This window comes from Pleurodeles waltl, chromosome 10 (assembly GCF_031143425.1).
Source record: "Pleurodeles waltl isolate 20211129_DDA chromosome 10, aPleWal1.hap1.20221129, whole genome shotgun sequence".
Classification (NCBI taxonomy): domain Eukaryota; kingdom Metazoa; phylum Chordata; class Amphibia; order Caudata; family Salamandridae; genus Pleurodeles; species Pleurodeles waltl.
In genome coordinates, this window is record NC_090449.1 from 52320021 (window position 1) to 52332538 (window position 12518).

A 12518-nucleotide genomic window follows, 5' to 3' on the forward strand; every position below is an offset into this window, starting at 1 on the left:
TTAAGAAAAGTGACCCTGCATCCAATGCAGCACCACTTGTCATGCGCTCCTTAGCGGCCCCCCTAATGCCACCATGTGTGCGCCATATTTAAGATACAGTGCACATTGTCAGTAGTTAGGGAAGTAGCGTAAAAATTTTGTACCCTAGTTTAGTGCTTTGCAGGATTAGCATAAAAAATGTTGAGGCTAATCCTGCAAAGCTCATTGAGGCCCATTATAAATGATGGCTTGCCTCCTTTTAACGACTGCTCTGTGCAGGCGTTAAAATGCTGCAAAAAATGGGGAAAAGAAATCTCTTATATTTTTTTGACCATTTTTTGGCACCCCCCCTTGCATACATTATGCCTGGCGCAGGCATAATGTGTTACAAGGGGTTACAAAGTGGGGTAATGCATGCATTATGCCACTTTGTAAATCTGGCACAGTAATTTTGGCCTTGTTTGGCCACATTAACATAAAAGAAAATAGAGCGTGGAGTTCCCAAAAACTCAGCATATCAGAGTTTTTTTCATGTTCACGCTTGCGACCATTAAGTTGGCTAGCGCAAAACAAGGAAAATCACCACCTCGCAGAGAGATTTCTCAACTCAGACGGTTGTGGATGGTCGCTACCAGCTGCATTCAGAAATTTCCATTTGCATTGAGGAAGTTGCCCCTCAAGTAGATAATCCACTCGAGCGGCAGAAAAGAAGCAGTGCCTTCTTGTGCTGCGTGTGGTACCCTCCATGCTGATTTTTCAGTGCTGGACAAACACCAGCTGCTAAAACTTAACATGAACGGTGTGACCTAACGCATCTCGCCGCTGCAGAATCCTGCGTAGCGTGGCTGAGTTTTTGGGTCACTTCGCTGAGTTCCGCATAGCAGAACTCCAAAAACTCCACCCAGGCCTAGTTTTAACAATGACCCAAGTGGTTGTGCTGGAAGCTGCCTGGAAACCAAGTCCCAGATTTACTAACACAGAATGCAGCACATCACCCAAACTTGCTGCATTATGTCACAGGAAGCGAGCCAAGTGAAAAAAATGTGGGATATGGCACTCTCCCCCCTTTCTACGATAGTGCAAAGGTGTCTGCTTGGGTCCAGCAGAGTTTTAGTACTGGAAGGGTACCCTTCGAGTTTAAAATACTACCCTTAGACTGACTTTAAAAATGTTCCCACTTTGGATGTGTGCCATACAGTGGCCTGCTTTCATATGGCATTACATTTAGTGCAAAGCCCTATCTACTATTGTTAGTAGATAGGGTTTTGTGTCAAAAAAATGGGTGGTTGCACTGGAGTGCCCATGTACCACGCATGGAACTCTCACTTGACACAGAGTAATGCAAAGCAGTGCTTTGCACTGTTTTCTGTTACTTTTTCTTACAAACCAACAAAAATGCCAATCTGCATTGGTTTAGGAATCCTGAAAATGATTTTGCTCCAGGTCTGTGTTATAAAAGTAACGAACCAAAACTTTGTAAATCTGGCCCCAATTTACTTACGGAAGACAGAGTTCCTGTGACTTAATGTGGTATTCTTAATTTTTAGCTGTGGTTGAGATGTATGTGTGTATGCGTGGTATTCCTATTAATCCTTCCTGTGTGTGGATGCACAAAGGGGAAAGAGGTTAAAGGATAGGATAACATTGCCATACACACCAGTTTATATTCAGACTATGCAGCACTTGATGGCAACTCAAGCAGCTGATATACATACATGTATACCTTTTGGATAATCTGTACTTCCTCACAAAGGAAGGATTACTATGAATTCCATGCATACACACATACGCCTAAACCACCACTGAGAATTAACTCTACCACATTAGGCCACATAAATCCTGTCTTCCATAAAAAACTTAGGCCCAGATTTATGAAGGTTTGCTTCGGATTTGTGTTACTTTTATAACACTGACCTGACACAAAATCCTTTTCAGGTTTTACAAACCAATGCATGATGATGGGGTATACTCCAATGCTGGCAGTGCTATCAGTGTTTTAGAATCCATTGTAAAGGAAGATATCTCGTAACAAGCACTGTCCAATGTGCAATTATTTCAGATGGCCCCAATTGAGCAGAACATTATGTATGCACTGCCCTTCTTCTATGCTAGCTGTGCACTACATATGAGCATCAGCAAAAAGGACCTTTATTGTTTGAATGTGACCATGCCCTTCCCCAATATTTCAGAGCTGGTGAGTTCTAGTGGTATGGACACTCTTGGGGTGCAGGTCTTCTCAATTCCTATGATCGGGGGAAAAACACAAGCATCAAGCTTGCAGGGCAACTCACAAGGAGCCCTTGACTTGAACTTCCTCAAAACTACTACACCATAGGTTCACCAGGATAATGATATTGAGAACAAGGTGACACAGGCTCAGTGAGGCAGGATCTGCAAACTTACACACACAGCTTCCAGGTCGTGGAGGAGGCACCTTTTCCTTAAAGGCACAGGACGTGTATTGCAAGGAAATCGTTGGTCGGAAAACATCACAGAAAGGTATCTGCTGGGTTATGCAAATTCTCATTCTTTTGTCACTGCTTAGTGCACACAGGCTCCCAAACCAAACCTGCTTCATTGGTAGTCACCAGGCTGGCAGTGAATGACTTACTTAACACAGCCCCTTGCCACGAAGGCCTGTTATGGTGCAGCAATGTGCATGTTCATAGATGTTAATTAGAGATGTCCAGAGGCATCAGCTATGCCCCTTATGTTCTTAAATGTATCATGTAGTTGTAGTACATTGACAGTTCTATTGTAAGTTATTAACACCCATGGTTCCTACTTAGAGGCCCATGCCAAGGCATACAACACATTGTAAGTTAAAAGGCAAGGCATTCAGTTAAACTTGCTTGAAAGTTTTGGTGTAGTAATCATCAAAGCACCTTTTTCTAAACAACATTCTTCCCCAGGACATTTGCAACAAATTCGGATACAGTCAGAATTAGCATTCTGAGAAAAGGATGCTAGGGGATTGGGTCTGCTTCCTAAACACTACATCACCACAGGCAGAAGCCCATATTGGCCATGCCACATGCTATGGAAGTGAATGGGCATCACTCAAGTCTGTTCTCTGTCCTCTGGTGGGATGGAATCATGGTGAAAGGCCACATAATGTCACTTTATCTTATGTCATCAGAGAGATGCACCTGCGTTGCATGATGTCAATCGCTGGTCCTGGCATTTTGGTAACTCACTAACTAGATATTCAATGGTCACATTATTATGAATGCTGATTAGATAGGTCATTGGGCTCGTGTATCTTAAGTATTCACTTGCATGACAGATGCTATCCTTTCATTATATTTACCGATAGTTCCTGAAGTCAGCATTTGAAAATGCTTTTATGCAACTTTTGGAAGATCTAGCATTTTATTGGCAGATAAATACCATGTGTCCGTAACTAGCTGAATGGTGCTCACTTTGCAGCCTCAAGAAGATACAAAGACTGCACTGGTTTGAAGCACACTCAAAGCCCGTGAGGAGTATAGAGATTCAGCCATGAGTGCATAAGAAATCAAACTCTCGAACTCCCAAACCATCATAAATAAAAGTAGCAGAGCCAATGTTAGCTAATAATAGCTACAGCATAACCTCGATTCCCCCTAGAGGGCGTTGTAGAATCACAACTGTACTTCCTATCTCTGCTGAATATGGTGTTCGAAATAAAAAGAGGGGAGTGAAGCACAGAAAGGTTCATTGTAAATGCAATAATGTAACCTAGAATTTAAACATTTGACTTCCCACTCATCACCGCAGACCAAACAACACAATATGCTTTTAATACTAAACATATTTGTGCACATGTTGCACTTTGACGATGCTTGAGGCAAGCAGCAAGAGATGTTCCAGGATGCAACAATGTAAGTTACTAGAAGCTCTATGGAAGCAAGAATGTTTGACCTGGAGCTGCTCCTCTATTAGAGCGCTGGAGGCCCACCCCAATATTTTTCTCTAACCCGCGCCCCGAGCCAAGTGTCAGGACGGAGTGGGGCCATTGCTGCTGAGTGGCAGCAGCAGGGAGGAGTGGTGGGCTGGGCACTTATGTTTAAAGTGTGCATGTCACTTTGTCCGGCTGTCTTGTGAGAACCAGCCAGACATGTGCACTTTAAACATCTCTAACCCAACAGACTATGATTGCTGGGATTAGAGCAACCACAGGCCTCCAGTGCTCTTAAAAGCTGAGAGAGGCCGCTCCCTCCAATCCTGGTTCTTCTCTCATGCTGGTTAACAGCCTGAGAGCAGCCCAGGACTTGATAGGTTAGTTGGCTGGGGCCCGGCATGGAGACCAAAGCACACCAGACCGAAGCCAGCCGAGTAGGATGTACAGCAAGGTAAGTAGCTAATAATACATATTTTTCCACAACCGACCTCTGTTCTGGGAGATCGTGATTTGTCTGAGCACTGTGCAAACTGAGAACTATTTCTCTTTATTACAATCTGATTTTTTATTGTCTTATATTTGAGCATGGTCGATGTTGGCAGCAGTTTCTGTGTTTTCGCTTCAGTCTTTACTTTATTTCACTTCAAGGTGACGCTAGAACTTATAATGAAACAAGAAATAGTAGTCAGCCGTAAATGTAGCGACGTCTGTGTATTGTCAGGCAGCCCACGCATGCTGGTTACTTCACAATCCCCTTGCTATCAGTTGTACTTAAAACGTCTACAACAGAACATTGAAGTAATATCCCCATCCACAAAATTTGAAAACATTATTTTCAGCATAAGGTGCAGGCTCATTTTTTTCCAGGGGTGGGTGGGTGATTGGCCAAAATCACACATCCGTAGAGCAAGAAAAGTGTTCAATATTATTCTGATCTAAATTCCATTACAGCTCGATGTACATTTTGCCCACATTCCCCAGCCTGCCTTTGGAAATAGGTATACCATTAAATGCTAACGATGTTAATTCAGATCAGCAAGTGTACCCCGATATACAAAGAGGTACACCTTTATTAAATACATCAAAATGGTGAACATTGCTTGTACACAAGGACAATGGCACAATGATAGGTACGGTATGACAGTAAACCACAATTGTGTGAGCCTCAGTGCAAACAACACGAGTGGATTTCATCTTGGCCGTTAATTCTATATACCTAAAATATACCTAAAATATATGGTTATAAAATAAAATGTAGCTAATAGCAATGACAATAAGAATAACATATTGACAATGACGATCCAATTGAATGTATTTAATGCCTGTGCAAATGTGCACTAAATCGCCGACATGCTTCACATTACCATTTTAAAGTTAAACCTTTTAACTTTAAAACAATAATGTAGTGCATGTCAGCAATTTTGTAAATGTAATTGAGCTTGCATGCACCTACCACCCATTTGCCTGCCCCACCGTTCTCTGTAGTTGGCAGCCGCCACTGTGTTAGACCACCCCTTTGTCACTCTCTCTCCATCTTTCACAAAGCTATAGGTCCCCCTGTCTTCCTGTAGTGACAAATGTGCCCTGGGATCCAGAATATCAGCTGCCACGCGGCCTCCTAGCTGCTCTCACTGTTTCCCTTGCCTTGAAGGGAGCACTACAAGCCACAAAGGTAAGTCCAGGTACTACATACCAAAACCACTCCTCCATGCAAAATAGTTACAGTATGGAAGCAGTATTGGAACATGTTACTAACAAGAAGAATAGGTGGCTCATAAGAGTGCATGTCAGAGGAATAATAATGCAGCTTTAACATATATGTATGTGACAAATATATAAACCAATGAGCTGGCAATGTCCTACTTAAAGAATGATGTGCTCTTGATCATATCAGCATCAGGAGATCCTGGATTCATGTATCATTCAGGTATTCATCTGCCCCTGTGCTATATTTAAGCCACTCCTTACTTCACAGGTTTAAAAGGTATTAATCTACCAGGTCAGTACCAATCATTCACAGGCAATATCTTCAGTCAGATAAAGAACAGAAATGAGTCCTGCTTGTCCTTCATAAGAGTTACTGTTCGCTATTAGATATATGATTTTGTATGTGTCTTATGGTGAATTGAAGTGTGACCTCAGGAGGTGCTGGTAGTCTGGAGTGGAATCTAACATGGCTAAGATGCAACTGGATTTTCTTTACAGAGTGCAATTTAATGGTAGCTAGTGATGCTCAAATAACGTCAAATTTTAAAAGTACAAGAAAACTAGAGAAGTGCATGTTAAAAGCTGGGTATTCTGGTTGGCAGAGTTGTGCATACTGTCTGAGCAGGAACCACAATCACACTCTGAATTAATCAGTGCTCACCCTCTGGTAGCTTTGCACAGAGCAGACAGGCTTAATGTGAGAGGTAATGTATAAAGTATTTGTACAACACTTCAAACTGTAAAACAGTGAAAACACCACACAAAAAGAGGCCACACATTGGTTACAAAAATAGAACTTAATTTAATGGAGAAGCAAGACCAAAGTGACAAAAATCCAATAAGTAGAACTTGGGTGATGAAATTGTGATTAATAAACTGTAAAATAGCACTTAGAAACAGAAAGCGCCACCTGGGGATATCTGGTGATGCTAGATCATGACCAAGTCGAAAATGCAGGCCAACCACGATGGAGTGTGGGCCAGTTACAGGGCTCAGACTTGTCCCTCTGAAAAGTACATTGGTTGCGTTGTCATCGAAGCCAAAATGCGGTGTGCAGAGAAGGTGCTGCATCATTGGCAGTCCACAAAGCAAAGGCGGCGAGGCTCTGGTTCTGGGCTCCACACTGACGGCAAAGCACAGATTTTTGGCTCTGCGTTTGGCTTGCATAGATTCTGCTGGAAATGCACTTTAGCCCACTTCCAGGGCTCCAGGGTGGATTGGACACCACTTGGCAGGGCAGACTCACAATTGGCAGAGTCCACGTGCAGGAGCAGATGAGATGGAAGTCTTTTATATCCCTGAGACTTCAGAAAACAGGAGACCAGCTAGATGGCCCTTGGAGTCACTTTGGCTACTTGGTTCAAGTGATGTGGGGTCAGTCCTTCTCACCCTGTCAAGGAGGGCAGCAGGTTAGCACAGCAAGAAACCTGTGCTTCTAGGGCAGCAGTACAGCCTAATTGAGAAGGAGTAGACATATCATGTTTAGTACCAATGGCATAATAACAATAAATCTTTTTTAATGGTAAAGTTGGGTTTGGTGTTACAAATCTGAAAATGACACTTTTAGATAGTTTGTCTTAACAAAATGGGGCAACCCAGTAACCCTGGGACCTGGGTGAGCAGCCAATATAACAGCTAACAATGGTCCCCTGGGGGGAAGAGTACTTATCAACTTTCACAATAGTGGTTGTACCACTAAAACCCTCTGAATCAGTGAGGTCCATGCAGTATTATATCAAATATATTAGGATAAAATTATACTCAATCTGAACAGCTTAAAGCAGGGTATATTAGGTGCTCCGATATGGTAACGACACAGTGTAAGTGAATTATGTGTTAGTAAAGTGCATCAGTTCTATTTACATAGCAATAAAAACAAATGTATCTAAAAATCGTGTAGTCTCCTTTGAATACCCCTGGTGTAGATGTCCAGAACCAACAAGCACTTACCAAAGTCCAATCCACATTCACGTTTTATGTTGACATTTTGACCCCAAAACAAAAAAATTCATTCAAAAGAGTCATCATCAGGACAAAGTATTAATGTGTGAAGCACCCCTCATCGATATGAGTAACATACAGCCTTGCCATGCCTAAATCAATAAAGTGCGAATCACCAGTCAATTATCACGTGGCTAACATCTGAGGGATGTAAACTCCTTTCCTGGGTCATGACAGTTGCAAATCTCTACTTGATAACCAAACAGAAAGCAGTTGTAAAGTTCAGGTTCCGTGGCCTCTTCTTGTTAACTGTTGTATGGAGTCATTTGTCATGAACTGTGAAAACCCCCTTTGGCCAAAACTAACTGAAGATTGATGTGAATGCAAGAATTAAAATGAGTTGGGGCTTATTTTGGAACCTGGTGCAGGGGTTCCAGTTCCACCTTTGTGACTTGACCAAAACCGGGTTCATTTAGGAAGTATTTCTGGGTCACTAAATATAAACACATCTTTGCATGTTGCAAAATATGCAAGTATAACATAATGCACATAGTTTTGAATACCCATCCCTCTCCTATGGATGCACACTGATTTCAGTCATACAGTTAACAAAACAAATTGTCAGAAGTTGGGTTATTAATTTAGGAGGGATGTCCGCTCAATATAATAAGAACAACCTGATTAGTTCACAACACAGTTGTAAAAGAACCTCTGTTCAGACATTGGTTGCAATGGCACAAGTAGCAGGCAGTGCTCATAGAAATGTGTGCTAAATTCAAGCTGTATTAAAAAAAAACAAGAACACAGTACAATATAAGACACCAACCAACATGGAAACGTCTAGAAAGATATAAGAAGCAAAACAACACGAAAACGATGACAAACACGCAAGAGGATCCAGAGATGTACATTCTTAAACTCTGAGGCAAAAGTGCAACGCTACTTTTCCACTAAAGGTGTTATAAACACACTTACACCACTGAATTAGATTGTATCTTTTTTTGACAGCTTTAGTATTTCCCAAATCAATTCTAAGATAGGAAAACGTACATGTATTACTAAGTAGGCCTTTCAATGGAAAAGTTACGTTTTCCTACACAGCAATAAAATGCATTTTTGTAACTGTTTATTTATTTTCAAAAATTGTGTGTAGCGAATTCTTCCTAAACCCTGGTGTTGGAATCAGTCGCAGCTCACGGGTGTTGAAGGGGACAGGGCAGGGTGGCACGCACGGGTGGGGGGCAGGGGGGTGGCTGAGGGGTATAGTAATAAAATAAAAAAAATAAAAAATAAAAAAATGTGCCTTGGCTCCCGCGCGCAGCTCATCTGCTGGCTGGAGGCAGGCACAGGCTCCCAGCCTGCCCTGCAACCAATCCTGTCACTGCTCAAAGCAGCATCAGGATTGCCTGGGAGCGCCTTGCCAGGGTACTCCAAGGCAGACTGGGAGCCTGTGCAGGCTCTCTCCAGCCCAGCAACAGTGTTGCTGGGCTGGAGAGAGCTCTGTGTACGTGTGTTTGGCCGGCCCGAGACGGCCTGCCAACACACATGCGCTATGAGTGGGATTGCTGGGGTAGTGCTGAGCTCCCCCGTGGCTCTACCCGTTTACAAGGAAACAATAACAAACACTGTTATCGTTTCCTTGTAAAGGTTTTGCAGCTGTCGCTGCTACCGGGGAGGGGGGCTGGTGAAGCCCTCATGGAAGAGCTGCTCCGGGTCGGAATGATTTACAGGTACATTAAATGAAATTAATATGCACAAACTATCCGTTGATAGACTGTGTTACAGAATATTGGATGCAAGAAAGTTAGGCATTATATACATAAAATATACAGTTAGCATGTAAATTATTAAGAGCTAGGAGAACTGTGCATGACCATTGGAAAAGCGCCCTGGGGTTCATACGGAAGAGTGAATTATGCATGATAATGTTTCAGACAACTCTAAAAAACATTGAAATATTAGTTCTTTGAGTTTTTTCTTGAAAAGTTGGAGGATCTGTAGACATTGAGGGGGACGAGAGGGGAGCGATTTTCCAGATTGTGGATACCTTGCCTAAAAATACTTGCATCCCGGTTGGAATTTGAAGGACAGATGTCCACTGCAAATGCAAAGTTTATGAGCTAGGTAGGTCGGTATCAAAGTTTACCAAATTGAACTGCTTTGTGTTTTAGCAGAAAAGTGGGCAGCTGAACCAGGGAGAGGTGGAGCACTGGTTTATTTAACCTACTACAGGATAGTTCCAATGTAACAAGACTATAGTTACCCTCTCAAAGAAGCCATGCTTTGGGCGTCGGGCAGGTCAGTTTGCACTGGCTCCTGGCTTCGAATGGAAAGCCATTTTAAATAGAATAACGTGAGAGTGATGAGGTAAAATTTCCTTGCTCTAAAGAGAAGTCTGGTGGCTGCATGTAGTGTTACCTTGAAGTGGTGTGCTGAGTAAATTTATTTCAAATTTTGAATAATCACAGGGCTGTGATATGTAATAGACATTTTTTGAGCCATTGTATCAGGATGACACATTTTGGATGGGTAAGAGTGGAAAATCAGGACTAGATTTAGGAGAATTGTTGCGCAGGGCAGTGCAGCAAGTAACCTTGCTGAGCTGCCCTACATCTCAGAGAAAGGGCAGGGACATGCAGTATTTACAGAACAGGGTGCATTCCTGCCTTTTCCCCCTGTGCTGGAGCACAATGGGCTACCTAGCGCCAACGCAAGCACTCTTGCACCATGGTGCAAGGGTGCCTCTGTTGCATGCATCACTGTTTTTGTGCAGGAAGGGACACCTTGGAGGCATATTCCTCTTTCTATGAGTGCTGCTAAATGCAGCACGCACTTCGAAAGAGGAGGAAATAAGGAGAAATAGATATTTCTCCTTGGTAGGCCTTCCTTGGGAAGGAGTAGCATTTTACTGCATTTCCAAGTTTACCAGGTTTGGTAGATCTGGGAATGCATGAAAAAAATGAGAGTTCCATAAGAATGTCCACGCTGCGACCATGGAGCTCCTTCCTGGGGAGTAATGCAACACAGTGATTTGTACTGCCATGCGTTACTCCCGATGGAGCCACGCAGGCCATGCAAACTGGCCTTGCGTGGCTGAATAAATCTGACTTAGGGCTTGCGTCACTTTTGCACCACACAACACCTTGTTGAGTGGCGCAAAAGTGATGCAATGGGGCTCATAAATATGCCTTCCAGTTTTGAGGGAGTTCAGTTTTAAGTGGTGGTTGTGGCATGCACAGCTGAGCTTCTTTAGGAGTGAAGACTACTGTCGAAATATCATTAGCAGTGGATATCTTCATGTAGAGGTGGCAATCAGCTGCATGGTATTGCCATGACATGAGTGCTTCTCAGCACTACAGTCATAGGTTCCAGGTGCAAGGTGAAGACTGTTGGTGATACTATGGAATATTGAGGAACTACCTAAATGTAGCTTTGTGAGATTAGAGAGAACATTGTCAATCTTTATACTTTCGACTCTATTTCTTGTCTACAAGGTGAACCATTTTCTCTATGTAGCAAAGCAGTTTTCCTTGCCATATGTCACTTCAGCACTTATAAACAGGAGTCCAACCTGACCGTAATGGAGCCATTTATTTTTATAATAATATAAGTGAGGAGCATTAATACACTTTGAAGCTCAGAATTTACATTTAACTTCCATGTCACTACTGCGTCTTCTGCATCTTTGGCCAGATTGGATAGGTAAATAAGCTAGGGAGGTAAAAGTACTCCCTTGTGCATGTTTTAGTGGGAAAGCACACTTACTGTAATCCTGTTTAGGAGTGTCATAGCACCCAGACCCAGATTTGAAAGCTTCCTACGCCACTGATGCATCACTTTTTTTGACACATTGGTGGTGCAGGCTTCTGACCCATATCTATAAGGCCATGCAAAGCCACTTTTGCATGACTTTACAATATGGAGTAAGACAACGCAACATAAGTTTCTGCGTTGCCTGACTTTGCAACGGGGAGGCTTTTTAATGGGTGTTCCCGCACAACACCCATGGATTTTAACACTTTGACAGATTTACAAGGTTATGTATGCATCAAAACCCTATGCCACCCTAGGGGTGGCGTAGAAGTGACACAACAGGGAGAAATATCTTTATTCGCAGCACACATACAAAGAGGAAAACTCCTTTTGGGATTGTTTTTGTGCAGGAATGTGCCCATTTCTTCACAAAAACAATCATCCCCACAATGCAGGCACCCTTACACCCTAGAGCAAGGGTGCCTGCATTGGCACACAGCAGCAATTTGTGCACCAGCACAGGGGAAAAGGACAGGAGTGCACTGTATCTCGTAGATATGGCACATTCCTGCCCTTTTGTATTGACGCATGGCAGCACAGCAAGAAGGGTTATGGTGCTGCCCTGCATCAAAGTACTGTAAATCTGGCACCCAGAGTCTTAAAGCCAGCAAATCCAAACAAGAAGAAGCAGAAGGACCACAACAAAAGTAATGTCCTATATTACACTTATGAATATTACTGGGCATTTCAATCCTTTGTGCAATGCTGTATCGCTACATGGATAAGAGATACATGGTGTCTGATGTATGCATTGTTTCTCAAAACACAAAACATGCCTCACTCAATGTGGTAAATTTCGCAATGGTGAAAAAAACTAAAGGAAATGGTGAAAAAAAGCACAAAAGATAAAGTAGCAAAGTGACCTTGTGTGAGTTGTAAAAATTAAAGTGACACTCAATTTCAACATTGCGATTATGTCAACAAAAAATAAAAAAGTGAGTAGCAAAGGGCTGATTCCACATAAGTAGCAAAATTCAGAAAACCTATCAAAGGATTGCAATTAGCAACACAACAAAAGTTTACCTACTATCCCTGTCAATTGATAAACAAATGGGAAGGAACCATCAGCCGTGGAAAGATGTCTTCCACTATGCAAGTGGTAGAAGAGAACATCATTATAAATAAACAATGGTGCCATTTTCCAACGCATTCTTCATCCAGTGCACCTATCACTCTTTTGGTATCGCTGCCTTTG

General features: G+C 42.5%; 1 protein-coding gene across 1 annotated transcript in view; it reads left to right on the plus strand.

Annotated features, from left to right (window-relative positions):
- LOC138262365 (muscarinic acetylcholine receptor M4-like) overlaps positions 1 to 12518 on the plus strand; it is a 64943-nt gene that overhangs the window by 26835 nt on the left and 25590 nt on the right. Inside the window, 1 exon segment of the mRNA XM_069212262.1 lies at positions 4814 to 4923. Within this exon segment, the coding sequence (XP_069068363.1) occupies positions 4814 to 4923 (110 nt within the window).